This window comes from Suricata suricatta, chromosome 2 (genome assembly GCF_006229205.1).
Source record: "Suricata suricatta isolate VVHF042 chromosome 2, meerkat_22Aug2017_6uvM2_HiC, whole genome shotgun sequence".
NCBI classification, from domain to species: domain Eukaryota; kingdom Metazoa; phylum Chordata; class Mammalia; order Carnivora; family Herpestidae; genus Suricata; species Suricata suricatta.
Window position 1 is genome coordinate 79220392 of NC_043701.1, and position 22131 is coordinate 79242522.

The 22131-nt window shown below is 36.5% G+C and overlaps 1 protein-coding gene across 2 annotated transcripts in view; it reads right to left on the reverse strand.

The window, feature by feature from the left end:
• Positions 1-1364: 1364 nt before the first annotated feature.
• HEPACAM2 (HEPACAM family member 2) overlaps positions 1365-22131 on the reverse strand; it is a 32990-nt gene continuing 12223 nt past the window's right edge. Inside the window, exons 3-8 of one of the 2 annotated variants that reach the window (XM_029957087.1) lie at positions 19170-19466; positions 9164-9289; positions 8918-8955; positions 7510-7583; positions 5024-5133; positions 1365-2028 (exon numbers count right to left, since the gene is read on the reverse strand). In XM_029957087.1, coding sequence (XP_029812947.1) covers positions 1988-2028; positions 5024-5133; positions 7510-7583; positions 8918-8955; positions 9164-9289; positions 19170-19466 — 686 coding nt within the window. In that variant the 3' untranslated portion in view covers positions 1365-1987. Of the gene's footprint in view, positions 2029-5019; positions 5134-7509; positions 7584-8917; positions 8956-9046; positions 9072-9163; positions 9290-19169; positions 19467-22131 lie in introns of those variants that run through there. The other variant, XM_029957076.1, reaches the window with a different exon arrangement.

Consider the following 22131-nt stretch of genomic DNA (forward strand, 5'->3'; position numbering starts at 1 on the left):
TATTTCTAAGAGGCGAGAATACAAGTGATTTTATATTATTTTTCTAGACTTATTGAGATATAATTGACATATAACACAATGTATGTTTAATGTGTGATGATTTGGTACATGCCTATGTTGTGAAATAATTTACCACAGTAAGGTTAGTTACCACAGCCATTACCTCACATGCAATTTTCCTTTTTGCTGTCCTTGTGAGAATGTTTAAGATCTACTTTCTAGGGTGATTTTAACTATCTTATGGTTAGCCTTCTGCATTTCCAAGTGTGTGTGTATACAATATATATATATATATATATATTATATGTATATTCACAATAGGCATTACTTTCTTTTCTAATTAGATAAAAACAATTTTTACCAAATGCAAAAGAAAATATTTGTGGTGGGACTGGTGGACTTTTCCAGAAGAAAAATGCATAATGTGGTAGAGAAAGAAGACCAGAAAGGGGCTGTGGGACTTAGTCTTAATTTTCCTTTTACCATCTACTTCTGTGAAAACACGGAAGGTACAGTGTAAATATAGTGGTTCATTTGAAACACTTTGAAAAAGAAATGCTGTACTTTTGCTTTATTTTTTTGTGTATAAAATACTAGGTCATGAGACATAGTTTAAAGTCAGTAAATACAGGTGTATATCTTCTTTTTTAATAGTTACAGTGTGAACCACCATGTGGATCTAATGTCATTTAAAAATCCCCTGTTGTTGAATATTTGGGGTTGTTGCTACCTTTATTTGGCCAGAATGAAATCTTAAAGTGTGGCACTGCCAGGTCAGAGTGTTTGTAGCCAATGTCTGTCTTTTGTCTTCAAGACCTACCACACCCAGGTGACCTTACTGTCCCCACTCCCTGGGCCTCTTGCACCCTGCACAGCTGCCTTGTGCTACTTTGTACACCTACTTCTCTCTAGGCCTCCAACCACCTTCCCTTCACAGTTTCCACAACCTGATGCTTGGTCATGAGCAGGGGAGGGGCAGAGAGAGTGGGAGAGAGAGAATCCCAAGTAGGCTCTGCACCATCAGGGCAGAGCCCAAGGTGGGGCTTGATCATGACCTGATCTGAAATCAACAGTTGGCCACTTAACTGAGCCACCCAGGCACACCTCTGTCTGATTTTTTAACAGCAATATACAAGGAGAGAGATCTTTCCCAGAATCAGTAATTCAATAAAGTAAAAATTTCAAGACTGGAAAAAAATAGCCAGGAAAGAGCAAGATTCTTATTTTAGTAGTTCTCTATCATCTACACTTTATGGCACATTTAGAAATAAGGATAAAAAATCTAATTGTACAATCTGACTTTTATGTAAAATTTTTGCCCCACAAGACAAAGAATCAAGGCCATATAAAAGCAAAACCAGAATAATTTATTTGAATCCATCTTTCCTTGAACAAAAATAAAAATAGGATTTTAATATATCATTTTCTTCAATGTTTAATGTCTTTTCAAAAAAGCTATTAGTAATTGGCATCCTAGGAGAAGGCAAGCCTTGCTGTTGTGATGGTCATCCTTACTCTGTGGTATTAACAGCAAGAAGGAAATTTGGGAATAATATTTTAAAAACAGTATAGTAATTTAACAGGAATGAGAATTTAATAAAACAAAACCTTCTGGAAATTTTATAAATATAATGTTTCCACATTTGTAACTCAAATAGGATAGCCAATGTTGTTGAAGGTGGAAGTATAGATTAGAACTAATTGAGATTTTTAGAGAAATTTGATATGAAAAGAGTAATTGGAAAGTCCCATCTTTTTTCTTCCTCATAGTCAGCATGATAAAGACTGTCCACTGAGAACTATTTTCCTACCATGTTCCTCCTTTGCACAATGCATTGTGTGTTTTCTAGAAAACCTTCAGTCCAATTTTATAAATGACTTAATTCTGCATTAAAAAGGAGTAATGAGTAAGGGGTACTGGGCTTGGTTTCTTCACTGATGCTGGATGAGTATACATTTCCACTTTTTTCCTCAAAATGTTCCTTCATTATTTCACTCCACTGCACAGCATTACGCTGGAATGCTCACCTGGCAAAGAGATGTTACAAGATATATAAAATATTCTATAGATTTTCAGTTCCACAGGTAGAGCCTTAAATTCTTTCATTCCTTTCAATAGCTGCAAGTAACAAGTGTTTTGAACTAGTTCAAGAAACTTACATTTATAAGCCGGAAGTGTAAAGAGTAAGGAATCTCTGAATTCTGTAGATAATTTCCTATTGAAAGTAAAGCTTTAGTAAAAGGTTTATTTACTCAAATGTCCTGATTTTAAGATACCAACAGCCAGTCAAGGGTTTAAAACAAACTGTGCCCGGAGCATTGCATGAGGTCAACAGATAGTATATAAATAAATGTGCCAATCAGTTCAATAAACAAATAGCAGCTGAATACTAAAATATGAAAACAGGTCAGCTTACCAATTTGTTAAACATCAGTCCAGTTAGGGAACAGACACATGCAGTAATGAAAACAACACTGCTGCAATAGTCTGAGAGCCAAAGAAAGAATTTTTTGGCCGTCTTTCCTATTACAGAAACAGCTGTCAAACAGAGGTACAAGAAAGCAGTAAGTTATTTTTTTTACCCCGAGTTGGCACTTGCACTTTGGAAATTTGGGGATGAGAGAGATTCACTAACCACCTGTAATACTACATTATTCATAAAATTGATCTTTGAGTTTAACTGGACTTAAAAAACAAAGCCATAGGCAGTCAGGAGAGAAAAATAGCCTCTACATGATTAGGGAATACTTATTTTCTTGAGGAATATTTATTCTACTAAGGACTACCAATCCTTAGATAAAATAGGCAAACAAAAGCCCACTAAACTATGGACTCCTTAAAAGACCGAGCCTTACTTAACCTCTATCCCTAGTAGATAGTTACTGTTCTGGAAACGTTTGTAGATTGACTATGAATAAAATAAATGTAAAACAGTTTCCAATGAAATAAAAGAAAACACTCTACTTGTTCATTTTTAAAATTTAGAATAGGTAAAATAAATCTGTATTTAAGGAAAATGACACTTAAAAAAAAAGTTGGCTCCCGTTTAATATGAGTTGGAAGAGAGGGAGAAGAAGGAAATTTTAAGAGATTTTAGAGAAATCTTCCAGAGAGAAAAGAAAAAAGAAGGGAAGATTCAGAGAGGGCAGACATCAAAGGATGGAGGTAGAGGAAGAGGAGTCTTTGGAAGATGATGACACACAAAAGGGAAGTAAAGAAAGACTAGGAAGATAGGAAAGAAGGTGAGAAGCAGCGTGAGGATGGGGAGGGGACAGGGGTGTGAACTTGGCTCTGGGGTTGCCGCCCTCCAGGGAGCATGTCCTCCATAGCAGTTTAGAATAGTCCTTTATGTGCTAGGAAAAAAGAAAGCATTTTTGCTTTATTTTCAACCTCCCAAGTTTATTTCTGAAATAAAGTTTTATATTCCCAAGAAACTCTAAAGATAATGCTCATGTCTGAAAGCAGTCTAGTTTCAGAGGGTGATTTTCTTTTTTAACTTAGAGAATCATGGTTTTTTTTTTTCCACACACAAAACCAACCTAATCATTGTATTTTGTGTTCTGAAATTGTAGCTGCCATATTCTACAGTTTTAAATCAGCATTTATTTTATTATTGGGAGCTTTAAAAGATAAGTCTCAAGTTTTCATTTGTTTTGTTTGCATTCTAATTGGAAAAATAGATAATGCAGAATGAAAGACATAGAAAAACAAATGAATTTAAATAGGATAACATGTTTAATTGGATATACTCTTAAAATCAGGAAGCAGACATACTCTCAAAATTCTTTCTGTTCCTTATATTTAACAAAGAAAAATATCCCTTAATTTTCTATTCCAGAAGTAGAGAGTCAGGTATCATTTTAGAGAGGTAGGTTGTTGTTGTTTTAACTGCCATGGAATAATATTCCAACTCTTGTGTTCTACTAGATTAATAATATAATTATTTAAAACGTTTTCTTTTCTTTTCAAACCTGAAGTTCCCAGCTCCGTCAGGGTCTGCTTCTAAAGTACCTGACTCCCTTTTCTCCAGGGGTGCTGGGTCAAGAAGGAATGCATAGATGGGTCCTCTGAGGTGTCCTGCCACTTACCTTAAATGACTGCAGAGTCCCCCCTTCCACCTCCAGGACTGGGCCTCCTCCCCCTAAGATGATTTCCCATGCATTCATCCACTGCTAGCTGTTATTTTTGGTATTTATCCAGAGGTGTGCCTGACTTACTTTGCTAACACTGTTTCCTTTGCCAGAGGGGAAGTTCCTGCCGTGTGGTTATTGATGTTCTTTTCAAAGTCAATAAATGACAAATAAAGAAATGATGGAAGATGATTTGTGGCAGTTATGCCTGTGGGCAGCTACAGCACAAAAAAGGGAAGTTCATTTCATTATTTCAAAAGAGCTGTAGGCTTAGTTTCTCCACGGATGGGAAGGGAGGGCAACTCCTTAGTATCAGCCCTGGGGTTAACTGGGTAAGTAGTTTCCTGGCTTTGGCCTCAGCTCAGGTTTTATCCTCTCTGGGCGTGAGGCCAGTCCTTGCTGTGATTCTGCTCACTTGAGAGTAGACTGCTTTGAATCTGTAAGAGGTTGAGCATTTGATGGTGACAGTGCTGTGCATATTTTGTAGGGTTTTTTTCTTTCTTTCTTTCCTGGTCCTATTTGTAGTGACAGATCATTGGCTCTAAAACCACCATAGTCATTGGAAAATCATCAAGATAACTAAAAATGTCTTGCAAACTGGCCTGAAGATCTCTTTGATACCCAGACATAGATTCACTGGGGGAAACACTGGATTCCAAAGCTCTGCATCTAGTCCACTGGCCCACGTGCACAATCCTAGGACATACTTGTATGTTTATCTACTTTTTCCCTAAAATTATTTTCTGGTGGGTAAGTTTGTTCAAATGTACAGACGCTGTAATTTTCGGTTTTAATGTATTTCTTCTGAGCCTTTCAATAAATTCTGGGGAAAGCAGGGACTGAATGCTGAGCCCCTCCAAAGTAGCATCCCCAAATGCAAGTTCATACTTACTCTGGACGGTCGTGCTGTTGGGCAGGGATGTGCTGAATGACTTCGTAAATTGTACTGTGTAAATCTTGTCCTGATACACCATCAGAGGCTGGGACAGACCTACTTGGCATCTAGAAAATGTGGCACATCAAAAAAGAAATTAGCAGACTAGTAAATAGTGTGTCTACTCTACTGCATGGTTGAAAACAATTGGAGGCAGTGATGATTAGAGAACTAGATCTGGTTGTCTTCCCTACGATGTTAATGTTCATTTTCTCCTTGCTACAGTCTCCTGCACTTACCCTACGGTGGTTTGTTTAGCAGCATAGCTATGAAGTCAGAAGAGGAAGAGCTTGACAAACGTTATCGCTTTTTTTCCCTTTCTTTAAGAAAAAAGCTGGCAGTACTGTAAAGGAAATATACTAGAAAGAAAAAAGAGCAAAAGAGAAGATATCAGGACAGCTTAGAATCAGAGAGTATATATGATTATCTTTTATATTACATCTCAGTTAGCTTTTTGACACGACTTGCCATTTATGCATGCAAGGATGGTTGAATAGAAAAAATAACGTTTAAAAACTCAAAAAGTTAGTAATTGAATTTATTTCCCTTCTTAACTTCAGTTTTGAGATCTTGGTTTGAATACTATTTTTCCTTCTCTTCTCAAAGCCATTGTATTTGGCTGCTAATCTTCACACAGAACTTCCATCCTGGCTTCTTCTCACATAGGTTCTCCGACACACATCCTGCTCCTCATGCTTTTCCTTCCATTGTTGGTGTTGATTTCTTACTTCTGCCCAAAGCATGTGGCACTACCAGTTGAAGAACCTTCATTGATTGCTCAGGAATTTTCAGCTTTAAAGATAGGTATGGCTCCAAATTACATTATTGCACTTACGATAGAAATAAGTGGAGCTTTTGACATGTAGTAAAAATGTTCATTTCTCTGCCCCATGTTCTTGGGGGTTATAGCATTTTGACCAAATAGAGGTCCTCCCAATGGCATCTTGAAACCAAGTACTGATGAATCACAAGGCTAAATTTAAAGTTTCTTACATAGATCTCACTCCTTTGTAATGGATTCCTAGGAATAAAAACCACATTATTTTATTAATTTACTTTTTAAATATTTTATTTATTTTTGAGAGAGACAGAGAGAGAAACAGTGCAAGTGGGGGAGGGGCAGAGAGTGAGGGAGACACAATCTGAAGCAAGCTCCAGGTTCTGAGCTGTCAGCACAGAGCCTGATGTGGGGTGGAACTCACCAACCCAGAGATCAAGACCTGAGCCAAAGTCAGATGCCTAACTGACTGAACCACCCAGGGGCCCCAAAACTGCACTATTTTAAATAAAGAAACTCCCAGCTTCAAAAATTCAATTCTAAGTCTTATCAGCTCTTCAGTTTCCTGCTCTCCTACTTAAAAGCCACACCTAAGAGGGGTGGCTTCTGCTGTGGTGAGAAGCTGTTTGAAATAATTGGTCTACAAATATTTATTTTGCCTTTTGGTTGTAGAAGTGAAAGGGGAGTCAATGCTGTCTGAGTCTGAATAGGGCAGTGCAAGGCTTTGTGATCACGTGGAAGCTGGTGCTGCCAACTTGCCCTCATGAGGATGAAACCCAGTCTCCCTCTATTACATGGCATTTGTGAAATAAAGTCTGTGGCTAGGGAAATTACAGGATGAACCTTACACATTGATAGAATTCACTGAACAGGTGAGCTAACTAATCCCCAATGATGAATAGTTCTTTAAGAAGAAAAAATAAAAAGGAAATGAAAATGCCCAAAGCGAGTAGTCTGTTTAAGGCCCCTTCCCTAAGTGAACTATAGGGAAACGAGGAAACAGAGAGAAGACTGGTCCTACAAAAATCTATAAAAATGCTTATGGGCTGATCACTTTAGAGAACATTCTTTATGTCTGTTAAACAAAACTGATTGTTTTAAAAGACCTTGTCTTTGCTCACTGAAAAAATGTTGCAATGTAAGTAAAGTCTCCCCTTCTTGCATCTCATGCATCTTTAGAATAAAAATAAAGATGTGTGTTTGCATAGTTTGAGTTTATATGGAACGTTTCTTCTGAAGAGCATAGGGTATGATCAGTTATCTTTGCAAAGCATGAGGGGAAGTGAAGGGAAAACTGAGGTACAGAGAGAGAGAGTTCAGGGAAGTGACAGGATGTAGCCATGAAGGTGATGCAAGATGATTTAAATCAGTGTCCCCTGATCTCCTATTTGTTTACTTCTCTTAAACTTCAATGTAGTTAGTTTTCTCTTCACTGAGCTCACCAGGTAAATAATGTCTACGAATTAGTGTACCTTTCTAATTCATGTTAGCCTTATTTATAAAGGCCATGAAAAATGTGTTAGCTCCTCAGATCTGGCAACATCATTCATTACAGAGCTAGAGCAAGCAATCTCTGCTGAAGGTAGTCAGTCACTAGACCACGCTGCCCAAGTGCTTAGTGAGTGCTGCTTACACCTCTGATTAATCAGCCATTAGGAAAACCAACCCTGGGAACACCAGAAGCATCTGGAAAAGCAACAAATTCATATATTCCGAAGTCATCCAGAGCATCTTCATGGCCTGAAATGTAAAACAAATACTACTCACAAATCAAATACCTCCGTCTGCTATTGTAAAACTTACCGTTATTGTTTGTCTCAACTGGTATGTGTAAAAAACCAATCCAACATTTCCTAATCCCTGTAGTCATGTTGTCAACTAAGCGGTGTGGGAAGTCACTCCTTCCCGCAGCAGGGAATTGAAACTGAATTGGGACAATTCTTCTTAAAGCCTGAGGTGGGAATGGTGCATTATATATTCAAGGAAATGCATGCGGGCAGGCCTGTCCTCTGATACTCCCAGTAACCAGAGAGTTAGCACACCAAGGCCTCAGCCTGGCAATCACAGCATCTCTTCATCTACACATAATATTTATGACACCCTGTCAGATCTAAAACAGAGGCCAGCAGAACTGCTAATATCGGTGTTGGTGTATAATGTATATTATTCATTTTAATTATTATACATAATGTACTATTGCAGCTGCCCAGATGTACAAAATATAATACAAGGCAATATCAAAATCACTCAAACTTTCGTCTGCAAAATGATAGGACTGGGGTGGTTGGCAGGAGCCAGATGGTCTCTGGGGCTTGGTAAGAGGAAGCAGACCCACAGTCACTAAGCACCCAGGCATAGTAGGCACTCCGCCTACATCGTTGTATTTAATTTTCATCACAGCCCTGGTGGAGGGGACAATAATTATCTCGATTATATAGATGGGGAAAATTGAGGTCAGGAAAAATTAATTAATTTTCCCAAGGTGACATTGAGAAAAAGTGGACATAGGGCACCGAAACCCAGCTCCATGTGACTACAAGACCTGGGAGGTAGCCCCATTCTTACTGTATAACAACTCAGTAGGAAGTCAGTAGTGAAGGGCAGAGCGGGGGTGGGGACAAAGAAGCAGCAAACCTATCAAACGTCCGGTCTGTCAGTGCACAGGGCTCCGGGGGAGAGAGCTGCCGGTATTGTCTGGGCTTTAGGAGTGAATTAGTGAGAGGGTCTTGGGCATTTTCAAAATAAGAAAAGGATCGATGGATTAGAATTCAAAAGAACTTAGTGACGGTGGCAAGTGACCTAATCTCTGAGCCATGGTTCTCTAGCCTATAAAATGGAGTTCAGTGCCTTTCATGAAGGCTTATCTTACAGATTTGTAAGACTTACAATAAAACCAACACAAGGGATAGCACTTTGTAAAATGAGGGCACTATTCAAAGGTAAGGATTGTTTGTATTATATCAGTATTAGCTTACATGAATTATATCAACAGTGCATTATATAAATAATTAAAATGAATATTATTAATTAATACACAGTAACATTACATTGGTCTCTTTCAGCATAGCCATTACCTGAAAATGTTTGAGCTTTCCTGTATTCTGTTTCTGGTCTGAAAAGACAAAGAGGCATTTCTGTTACTGATAATAACCGAGGAAAAAGCATTCAAGAAAAAATTATTTTTGTAGAAACATATGCCTTACCTGCCTTCTAGCTTCTGTTTTATAACTAAAACCAAGAGTGAAAAGAAAACACAGTAAGATATTTTTTATTACATATATAAAACCATGTGTAAAATTTTCCTTCTAACTTTAACCTACCTTTATACGGTTGATATTTTTTCCATAGGAATATAAGACACATGGATATAATCAAAAAGAGTGATATTCCAGTTATGCTCGCTAAAGGGGACAATGATTTCCCCTTTAGTGCAAGCTTCCCGAGTCCTAAATAAAAAGACATATATTAAATATTTTTATTAAAGATCAATAATAAATTACTATAACTTGTTTATGCTCTACCTGGGGACATTACTGCATCTATATATTATATATTACTTATTTTGTGTGTATATGCATATATATTGATAGACAGAGAAAAAGAGAGAAAACATGAGAGAGCGGGAGTGAGCAAGTGAGCAAGAATGAGACGGACCAAGCAGAAGAGATGCACTTATTTTAGGACCTACAGAAATTTGATCACAACGGCCTAAATTCTCTAAGGATTTTGTGACTGGAAAAGTGCCCAGGATACAACTGATGTGTTGAACTAGATGTCGTATGTAACTTATGTCATACTTCCCAATAGTGTTCACCACCATTCAACCATTTAACTTTGATCTCATTGTATAAAACATCCCCAGAGGCTAAGCTGATTTCTCTCTTTCCTTTTATCTCACTCTTTTAGTATAAATCAGGCACATGGACTTCCTAGGCAGGTGGTATGTGATGGTTGGTTCTAGATCTAGACTAGAACACCAAAAAACTTATTCAAAAGATTATTTTTCCTTATTTTCTCTGTTAATAATTTATATTCTCCCAGTGTTGGAAAGCTGACCTTTTTAATTTGGTACTACGTTAGCATTTGGGTAGTCTCTTTGTGAGGTCTGAGCCTTTCTTGGACACTCTGCTCCTACCTCACAGGTTTGTTCTTTTCTAAAGAGCTGGGCACTTCGGGTGAGCCACTTGACTGATGGCCTTGATTCTCACACTAGAAAATGAGGTTAGAGTGAGAAGCCTTTAAGTTTTGTGGCCGCTCTAATATTCTAGAAGTTGGGGCAGCCAGAGTTTTACATCAAGTGTATTATGTAAATAGGACACTATCCAGTGGCCTACCAGTAACTGAGTCTCAAAAAAAATGTAGTCACATATATACATACAAAAGTTATAAATTTTAATGATATAAAGGAAGTGTAGCACATAACAGAAATAATTATAAAATATGCAGTACTCTTTGTTGTTAATTACAGACAGCTAACTGGATTTGTTGATTTTTGCTAGCCTCTTATATTTTCCATCTGTGGGTTAAATTAAACCATATTTTGAAAAAATTATACTTCACATAACTACTATGATTACTATGCAGCTAAACAAAGAAATAGGTTACATCATAAATGAACAAGTTTAGTTCCAATATGAATACTGGTTGATATTTAGTAAGATGAAAATGAAATGACAACATATCTTGGAACTTTGTTCATTCATCAATCATGTGAATGAATGCTGGACTGAATAGTCATTTTCGATGCTGAAAGAATATTTCCTCATTTTTTTTGTGCTATACATAATGTGATGGCTATGAATGTAATACACTCTTAAATTTAATTGGCATTATTATTTTCTCCATCACTTTCTCTCTTTTTTTTCGTCTTTTTTTATTTTAAAGAGAGAGAAAGAGAAAGAGAGAGTACATGTGGGAGAGGGGCAAAGGGAGAAGGAGAGAGAGAATCTTAAGCAGGCTCCCACCCAGTATGGAGCCCTATTCAGGGCTCAATCTAATGACTGTGAGATCATGAACTGAACTGAAATCAAGAGTGGATGCTCAACTGACTGAGCCACCCAGGCACCCTGCTCCGTCACTTTCGTAAGTGTAGACAATGTTACTACAGAACAACACCATCCCGTGAGTTTTTTATAAGTAGTATTTTCATGATTATTTAGTTCAAAATATTTTATAATTTTCATTGACACTTCTTATTTGACCTATGGGCTATTTAGAAAACGTGTTGCTTAATTTCCTTAAATTGGGGTGTTTTCTAGTTTTGTTTTCTGTTATTGAGTTTTAGTTGAAGTCTACTCTGGAAGGCAGACCTTGTTTAATTTCAATCTTTTGAATGCCAAGACTTTAGAAAAATGACCAAATACATAGTCATATGAAAAGAGGGTGTGTTCTACAGTTGTTATGTTATATTCTATATTAATTCAATTAGGTCAGATTATTTTTCTCTATTCCTACAAAGTTTTTGCCTGTTTATTCTATTAGTCACCAAGAGAGATATGCTAAAATCTCCCACTCTGATTATGGATTTTTCTACTTTGTTGATTTTTGCTATTTATTAGATACACTTCGAAGCACCACTAGTAGATGCATACAGATTCATAATGTGTACATCTTCCTGCTGGAGAGACCATTTTACTCTTACGAAATGTCCACTTTTTAAAATCTAAAGTAATACTTCTTGTCTCAAAAAATTTATCTAATTATTATGTAATTTGATATTAGTAGCAGTATATCAGCTTTTTTTTGGCTATTTGTATGGTTTATTTGTTCATCCTTTTACTTTCAATCTTTCAGTATTTATGTATAAGATGTATATCTTATAATCATCAAATAATATTTTTTGCATTGAGTAGTATTTTTTAAAGTTTATTTATTTATTGAGTGAGAAAGCAAGTATAAGTAGGGGCTGGGAAGAAAGAGAGAGGGAGAGAGAGAATCCTAAGCAGGCTCCACACTGGCAGCACAAAGCTGGATGTGGGGCTTAGTCTCACAAATTGTGACATTGTGACCTAAACTGAAGCCAGACATTTAACCTACTGAGCCACCCAGGTGCCCCTGAACAGTATTTTTTAATCTAGTTTGACAGTTTTTGTCTTTTGGTTGTAATATTTAGTACATTAGTATTTAATGAAATTACTAATATATTTTGGTTTAGATCTGCAGTCTTATTGTTTTTTCTATGTTTCCTCCATTTTTTGTCTCTCCTTTCTTGTCTTAATTTGGATCGACCAGGATTTCATTTTATTCCTTTTTTCCTCTCTAGTTGCTTGTGGGTTATGCATTTTTTCTTTGTGTTTTAGACTTTGAAGATAAGAAAAAAAAACTAACCAAAATGAATACTTTTACTGCTTACCACCTGCACTAGCCTCCACAATACAAGGATAATTTCCATATAAAAGATGAGAGAGCTAGGACTCAGGATACGAAGTTGAACTTAATAAGGTCTGACTACAGTTCTGTGCTCTTTCCACCACTTCTGCCTGACCATTATATGAGAAACAGAAATCCCTCCACCATTAAGCCCAAATCTACTCAGTTCTACCAACGAAATTATAACCAATAAACCAGATCCTTTTTCTGCATGATTTTTCTCTCACGTCTCCCCTAAGAATTCTCTTCTTCAGATTCAACATCCCCCATATGGTTTTATTGTTCTTTGTATAACTGATTTCCACATTCCCTACTATGTTAGAAGTAGAATTTTAGGAACTCAACAAACGCTAATCTGATTTACTTCTAAAATACAAATTCAGAAGGACCCATACTCTGGTGTGGTTGTCAGTAAGATAAAGGCAAATAGAATACTCTCTTGAAATACCAGCAGGGGTAGAAAAGCAAAGTAATAAAGATGAAATACTAAATAATAGAATGGCGTAATTTAAGATAGAGCATATGATTTGCGCACCACTTTTAGCAAGTGAATTCTTTATTACTTCATTTTATTTTATTTATTTTTTTAAGAGAGAGAGTTAAGAGGGGGAGAGAGACAGGGAGAAAGAAAGAGAGAGAGAGAATCTTAAACTGGCTCCATGCGGAGCCAGACGTGGGGTTCAATTCCCCCAACTCTAGGATCACGACCTGAGCCTAAATCTAGAGTTGGATGCTCAACTGACTGAGCCACACAGGTGCCTTCTCTTTCTTCATTTTAGATCATATATTAAAATCAAAACTAGCCAATTTTCAGATATGCACAATTAAGTGTATAAGCATCATATATAATTAAAACCAAATGTACATTTGTTTCCCATTTATTTGGTAGAGCTGTATCCTAGCAGTAAAAATGTAAATAATTTTAAAAATTAAAGTACCATTTATAGTTACAGATGAAGAAATAGTCTAAGAGAAAATAAAATATTTGCCACAGTCAGTAAGTCAGAACTAAAACTGGAACATAGGTTTTTTTCTGACTGCAAGTTCATTTTCTTCTTGTTAATCCATAGTCAAAGAACGGCTTTATAATTGGCAGGTAGCCTCCTGTATAATCTGTTTTACCTGTCACCTTATCTGACAGCAGACTTGATGTGTTTCAGCTCTCTCACTTCTTGATAGTCAGATTATCTTCACCAAAATTCCATTAACCCCTCAAAAAAGTATTGGATGCAAATTTATTCTTCTTGAATTTCTGTTACATGCTTTACCATGAGAAAAACTGCAGAAAAATATTTTAGTATAGTCTTAGCTGTTTTTCTCCCCTTAAGACTGAAAACATGCTAATAATGATTATTTCCAAGTACTTCTTATTCTAAGTTACACTCTTGCATACATATGCTCTTTGCCAGACACTTCCATGATTCTGAAGCCTGGCAGTTGGTTTCACATACGATGATTGGATGTCTTACATTGAGATAAGACATCGTCTTGCCTCTCCTTCATTTCTAAGTTTTTGATTTGTGTTTCCTAAAATGATCAAATTTGCACAGTCTGTCCTACAGAGGATCCCACTTATTCCCTTTACCATTACTGCCTTCTTTCTTCAGATTTCTTCTTTATTGTCTTCTTGCCTCTTTCCCCCCTTGGCCTCTGTTAGCCCTACATCAGAGAATCACCCTGTAGTGACCAGTGTCTGTTGTCCCAAAACCTTGGCTGTGGCAGATCCTTTCCTTGTAAAAAGAGGAATAAGCATAGTCCCTTTTCTCAGAACAAATGATATTCCCTGTTAAACCTCCTTCTCCTCTAATGCATCCTGACTGTCTCCTCTTGACACTGATTCTCCATCCCAGAACTTGAAATTTGCTCCCTTTCACAAAATAAAAAATGCCAAATATGTCAAGGATCAAATCAAGGGGCATAGTTGCTGTAGTCTCAGTTTTAGGCAACTGTGCTTTGGAGAGATAGACTTCCAAAAACCCCACTTGAAAGAAAGTAAGGCAGCAGATAAATTCTGATCCTATTGCTACAGAGAATGTATAAGAATTCTGAATACAGTTCTGGACACTTGCAGGAGCCGCATTCTTTCCTTCAGAGAGTTTTCTACTGGTTAGCTCATAGCATGCCATTCTCTTCATTATTTAAACATGATTGACTCATTTACCAAAGCCCTACTGCAAATGCAATTTGCCCCCTCCTTAGGCAAACAAATAAAATGAAACAACATATTGAATGCAAATATGGGAAAGAGGTGTGGTTTCCATGGCATCACAGCCCTGCTGTTTGAGAGACTGCACCCAGAACAGGGCAGCCATATGCCACCAGTCTGGACATCTATTCCTAGATCAGAATGGAGTTCTGAGATATCTCCCATCCAGTCTGTTTGCTGATTATGACAGTTGATTCATGTTCCTGTAGAGATGAAAGCACCATATTTGGGGAGGGGGTGCTATTTCTATACTCCCCCATGGCCCCACTTGACTGAACAGTATTCTGTGCTAAAAGCTCATGGGGATGCTTAAGGTCTTAGGTTCTGGCTGTCAGGGCTGTAGTTCTATCTTTGCCATTTTCTCCAGTGGCCATTTCACTATCTAGAGAAGTTTCTAGATAGAAGAAAGTGGTCAATTCATTTTCCCACTTTGGATCATTTCCTTTACTCCTCTATACAAAAAAAGTACAATAGAAATAAATATAAAAAGTGATAGGGGCACCTGGGTGACTCAGTCAGTTAAGTGTCAAACCAGCTCAGGTCATGATCTCATGGTTTGTAGGTTCAAGCCCTGTGTTGGGCCCCATGCTGGTGGTGCAGAGCCTACTTGGGATTCTCTTTCTCTCCTTTTCCCTTTCTGCCCCTCCCCCACTTGTGTGCGCATGCTCTTTCTCTCTAAAACAAAAAGGTGATAGATTTCTCAGGGTCACATACGAATTCAAGACATTTCTATTATATTTAAATCTAAAATTATAGCCATGTGGTTTTTGGGAACTCTGGTTATTTATATATTTGAATGTCTTCTTTAAAGACACTCTGATCATAAAGTTTTTCATTTTATATATATTACATGTCACAGTAGTGGTTTAGATCCCATTAAAATTGTAAGGTATGGACATCGGCATTCAAGGAAGTCCTTAATCAAAGATATAAAATCACTTATTTTTCAAAATACAAATGCTAATTTATTATTTTAATTGCTATTCTTTCCTTGAAATGTATTTTTAGTTTCAGGTATTTCATAATTTCTCATTAATATGAAAGCATACACATGTCATGGACAAACCAGAGTATCTCTTTGTATATAGCATGAAGTAAAGTGATGAGAAAATATACAGTATCCTGGATATGTGGTATATGTTCTAGAAAGACTCTCAGTCAAAAATGTCAAGGGAGGCAGTTTATATAGGGATTAAAACAAGGGATTTGAATTCAGACATTATTTTATCATTTGGTAGCTGTGTGACTTTGCCCATTGTCCCTGTTTTCTTTAGTGTAGCTCCACTGAGACAGGTCAATTAATATCTCATAGCCCCGAGGTGGAAGGTACCATATGGAGCCAAACATCACCTTCTCCAACCTTCCTCTCCCCAACTGAAAATCTCCAATAAAACTTTCAATTCTTTCCTGACCTTGTTATTTTCTTTCCTTATTTGTGGTCTTTGAGTCAATTTTGATTCCTTTGTCCATTGCACTCTGTAGCTTTTTGCTGAGACTTTTTGGTTGGCCATGTCATGTGCCTCACTAAAAACAAAGAAGTTCATCTGTTTCTTAGTACTAGACTCTGGTTACACCAAACACAACTTGGTTCTGAAAATATCTCACAGACAGGTATCTTATCCCTCAAAATTATTTCAAATTCTCTACAGATCTTAATATAGATTGCTTCTCAGAGTGGATGGTCAGTCAGTGCTCAATAGGTAGTTACAAGTGATGTTCATTTTTTCACTGTAGGCTAGGGTATATTTAATCTCCATTGCAGAGATCCATTAATTTGGAAAACTTTTTAAAATATCAAATACCTAAAACACATCAATACTCCTCATTTTATTTGCCATTTATTGTTGTTTGAGTTAAAGTTCTGTGGACATATAGGGGTTGAAAAATAGCTCCAAAACCCAGAAAGAGGTCACTAATGTTGACAACTCTGAATCCTTCTGAAAAATAAGCACCTGCTCTGCTTATTTACTATAATAACAAATACCTGGTCTTTGTACAGGTCAAACAGGTTTTTTATATTTTGCAAAAGGCAATTATTTGATATAAAGATGGTAGCTGTCTTTGGGCACAGTAATAAGATCTTAATCAAATATTGGGGGCTTCTGATATTATGAAAATACCTTAGCCAAATATTAATAGAGAAAGTTCAGGCAGTGTGAAAGGTGGCAATGCAATATACAACTACATACTGGAGTCATGTTTTCATTTTCAATGAGAATAAGGAACAAGTCTAAGATGACACCCAGATTGCTATTCAACTGCTTTATATACTTAGTTATGGCTTGCTTTAAAATTACATTTTGATTAGCCACTGAGGCAAAGAGCTAGTTAATCCTATTAAAATTTAGTAAAGTAGAAAGCAAAGGATGCACCTTAACTGTTTACATACCTGCTGTCTATATTAAATTGTGGGCATTTTGTTAGCAGGAATTTTTTCAATTGGCATTCTCAATGCCTACCCGTATTTGACCCATAGTAAGTGCTAAATAATGAATAAATGAGTGTCTGAGTTGGAGCACCCTAAACGCATATATGCTTTGGGAGCTATAAAAGAAATATATTATCTACTGCCCACATGACACATAATTCAGGTAAAAATTCTAGAGCTGCATTGTCCAATATGGTAACCACCAGATACATGTGGCTATTTAATTTAAATTAAAATTAATAAATAAAATAAATTCAGTACCTCAATTGCAAAGCTAAATTTAAATGCTCAAAAGCCACTGGAGCCTGCTTCTAATTCTGTTTCCCCCTCTCCCTCTCTCTGCCCCTGCCCCACTCAGGCTCTGTCATTCCTTCTCTCAAAAATAAAAATAAACATTAAAAAATTTTAATGCTCAAAAACCAAATGAAAGTAGTGGCTACCATACTGGCTAGTGCAGATCAAATATTTCCTTTACTGCAAAAATTTCTATTGGAAAGCACTTTTCTTCACATAAAAAACTAAAACTTCACCATGACAGTTATATAAATTCCAATATATTCAGGTGATTTCACAAATATGAATACATTCAACTTTAAGGAATCATGGGAGGGGGAGTCTATCCACTATATATTTATCAATTTGTAGTTTGTTATAGTCTTACAATTCTTGGTGGCTTTTTAATAAGCTCAAAAGACTATAGAGGAAAAAGAAACATCTTAAACACAAAATTGCCACACTTGTGCTCATTAAATATTCAGATTCCTAGATTCTACCTGCAGAATCCTGACCCAATAGGTCTGAGGTGTCTTAATGATAATACATTATTAGACCTCCCCAGGTTATTTGGATGCACATGGCCCAATAGCTGCATACAAGGATTATATTCTCCCTTCATTTATTTAACAAAACATATTTACTCTGTATTATGGGCCCTAATCTAGACACAAGGGCTATAAAGACAGAGAAAGAGATGATATCAATGGAAAAAGTATTGATCGGTGTTACTTTTGCCCACTTGTCCCTACACCACTAATCGGCACCCTAGCCAGCCCTCCCTGTCCAAGCCTGCTCTCAGGTCTTCCCCAAGTGGATATTGACTTCTCTTTATGTGCAAAGCTGAGTCCAGGAAGGACGTGATAGTAACAGTACAAGTAGTAGAGGAAGAAGCAAAAGGACAAAAAGGTGGAGGATGACAAGGTAGAAGAGGGGGATGAGGAGGAGGACAGGGAGAAGGTAAAGGAGAGGGAGAGGAGGAGAAATTCAGGAAAGAAGGTGAAGGAGTAAGGAGAGAAGGAAACGGGTTTGAGAGGTAGGAAGGGGGGAGAGCAGACAAACGTGGTGATTGGATGTTGGGCACAGCAGTAAGCAAGAGAATGGGGTCTGGAGTGACATTTAGCTTTCTGGATTAGATCAGTAGACAGTAGGGCCATTCATGTAAACAGGGAATACAAAAATAATAGTAATTTGGGGGGGGGGGAAGAAGATGATTTGGTTTTGATATGTTGGATTTATATGCTGCCCCTGGTATTTCAAATTAGAGATAATCAGAAGGTAACTGGGTATACAGTTTTAGAGCTCTAAAGGTATAGATTTGGATGTACCAGTGTTATATGAAACCATGAGAGTGAATGAAATCATAGAGGAAAATAGAATTATATTACAGAGAGGAGAAGGCTTAAAAGGTTAGGAATTTGGTAGGCATATATTTTTGGGCAGTGGTACTTAACTTCTTGTGGATCCATAAGCTTTCTGAAAAAATCATATTTTTCTGAAGAATTTAGAATTAATTTCTAAAGAATGTCAAATTTCACAGGGCTACAAAATTTGTAGTTTCTAAGGTGTTGAGATCCTTGTTGAGAGCTTCCACAGACTGCAGATGTTTAAATGATGAAAGAGCAAGGGAGGCTCATGAAGAGGAAGGGAGGCTCATAGTAGAAAAACCAGATTTCCAACTGATTGAGATTTATTCACCTGAGCTAATGCAATAGCAGATATATACCAGTTTAAATGAGTGAGCTGCTTCTCTTACATTTCTGTTTGTAAAATCAAAAAAGCATAAATGCATATTTAAAGTCACTTATTGGATTCTCTTTTTCTTCAATAGTCCTTCAGAATTAACAATTGAATTTCTCCTTCCTTCTGTTTTGGGTTTTCTTTCTTTGAGTCCTAGCCATGGATTAGTTTATTCAGGAAAGTGAGTTTCCTAGAGTTTATCAACAATCCATAATGATTTTCTCTTCCACACAGGTATGAAATTTGGGTATTAGAAGGCCAGCATACATTTGTGTTTCCTTGGGATCCTTGCCTTTTATGTCACACTTACCTACAGAAGTGATGATGACTGTGAAATGAGCTTCATCTCGTCGTCCAGTTACATTGTTGTAAGCACAGCACACATAGTCAGTTGTCTTCTGGGCTACTTTCTCAGATGTAACTTCCAAGTGAGGCCCGTGCTTGATGACATATGTTGTATTGTCAGTCCTCTGGATCCAGGAGTAGGTGTTGGGAGGGTAAGAATCAGCAGAACAATAAAACAAGATGGCTTCTCCAATGTCAACAGTAAACACTTCCCCTACTTTTAGCCCTTTGTCAGAATTAACTTGAAGTCCATAAGGTCCATCTGCATTAATTGAAAAAAGAAATAAAGGGGTGGCACAAATAATCACAACATAGTTATAGAGTTTGGAAGAGCGTAGCAGCATTTTACTTTCTATGAAAGTCTTCATGTTCAACTTGACAGATAGGTCCTTATCTGGATTCCCAATAAATCATAAAGACCAAAAAATGTGTTATTCTGATATCCATGACAATGGAAATTATTTGAGGTATGATTGAACTTATCTGATGTAGTGAAAGGCCTGAAACTTACTACATAATTTTAGAGACACTACCATCATAACTGTCATGCTAAGACTGTGAGTAATGCATTGATACGTCTGCAATCGTGTTAGACAAGTTCCATCTTTCTGAAAACAGAGTTGCACTTGAAAGCTCTTTAAAAATAGATTATGGCCATTATTTTCTCATGACAGCCATACTTTGAGTATTATCTCTCTTTCTTCTCAGTTCTAGGTTGTAAGCCATGCAAATACTTATAAAATACATATTCAGATGGAGCACAAATTTGTGCAAATAGATACAGAAGTGTCCCGTTAGAAGTTAAAGAATTTTAAATATTCTTTATTCAAACTAAGCTTAGAATCCTATTTGGGAAAATAATATCTTCATTATTATTAATAAATATTCATTGAGCATCAATAAACTACTTAGTCATGGATATCCCATGGTGTTTGTCCATACTGCAATATTCTTGTAGCATTTTGCTATTTCTATGGTACAAGAATGCCTGCAGATGAAGACACATTTCCTATTGGTTTCTTCAGAAAATAGAGACAGAGATTTAAAAAATTCCCCAGGTAGATAATTTTTCTCATTTAGTCTAAATCCTGGCTTATATTCTAAAACTTCAAGGTTCAGATATGATAATGTTCATTTCTCAGCTGATCATAACCAACATTTATTGGCTACTTTCCATATGAAGACACTTTAAGTACTCATACACACAACCACATTTAATCTTTAAAGCAACCACATGAGGTAGATATTATTCCCACTATAAGATGAAGGAAGAAACTTAAAAACATTAATTTTCCCATGGTCACATAGCAGAGCTAGAACTCTAAAATATATGCATTTGATAATTCACATTACCTCCCAAAAAATGTGTGTGGTATAATTTTCTATATCAGAATAGTTTCTTGTTGTATAACTATATTATTAGTTCTATAATAAGTAATTATCTAATTACATATTAATCCTGTACTCAGTTAATCAAGTAATAAATAATCAAAGTCTTGTTTGAGAGATACTGTTAGATAACATATTTAATATATGAGAGAAAAAATGTGTAAGACACAGTTCCTACGCTCAAGGAACTGATAAACTGGAAAAGGCTGTGGACAGTTTGCCCAGAGTTCTGATTTTTTAATGTTTATTTATTTATGTAGATGTATAGAAAGAAAGTGCAAGCAGGGGAGAGGCAGAGACAGAGAGAGACTGAATCCCAAGCAAGCTGCATGCTGCCAGCACAATGCTGGGCTCAATCTCACAAACAGTGACCTGCACTGAAACCAAGAGCTGGTTGCTCAACTGACAGAGTCACCAGGTGCTCCAAAGTTCTGATTTTTTTAAAGAAGTACTGATTATTTGTCTCTCATTATTGGAATAATATGATGTAATGATTACACAGTAGTCATTATCATTTATCACTACATTAGATCCTGATTTTGTCAATTGTTAGTTAACTGTTCTTCAGAAGTCATTTAAACTTTTAGGTCTCTCTTTTTTTGCCTTTACTATAAAAACATTGACTGGATGACTGGTTGACAAAGTTCTTTCTAACTTTGAAATACCTTTAAGTGATTATGCTATGCTAAAGCTATTTTGGATCCTGGCAAGCCAACATCAAATTTGTGGATTCCCAGAGAGGTTCTCTATTATGTCAGCATTTTCTGACCAATCTACCATTGGAGAAATGCATTTCCTAAGATAAAATAGGAACTGAAGATGCAAAACAATAAATTATATTTAGCTAGAGAATGCACCCTTTACACATATTTGCTTCCTAAAGACAGACATCTGAAAAATCTCTCTCTCTCTCTATGTATATATATATATATATATATATGTATATATATATATATATACATTTCTTTTTTTCTGAAAAAAAGAGAAAAAGCAAATCTAGAAGTTAGTATCTTCAAATTTGAAGTAATCAGGAATAGTAGATGAAGAATTAAAGTCAAGAGAAATAAATGCCCTCTCCTAGAACTGTACTAGCCAAATTAGAACCCTCTCACTTCAGGCTATCATACAGTCTCAGGGGGCAAACCACTCTTTCAGAATTATGTGATAAATGGAACCCTTTTATTATGAATTCCACTAAATAGTAGGTTGTATAACAGTAACAAAAAGTTGTTTTCAGTCACTCAGCTAAAATCAATATTGAAATGTTCTAGGCTGCCTGATATTGTTCTAGGCATTGAGCTGTTACTGTGTGCTTGATATTGTTCTAGCATTGAGGTGTTACTGTGTACCTGATATTCTTCTAGGCATTGCGGTGTTACTGTGTGTCTAATATTGTTCTAGGCATTGCAATGTTACCATGTGTCTAATATTGTTCTAGGCATTGCGATGTTACCTTGAGCCTGATATTTCAAGGCATTGATATGTTACTGTGTGCCTAATATCGTTCTAGGCAGTGAGGGGTTACTGCATGCCTGATA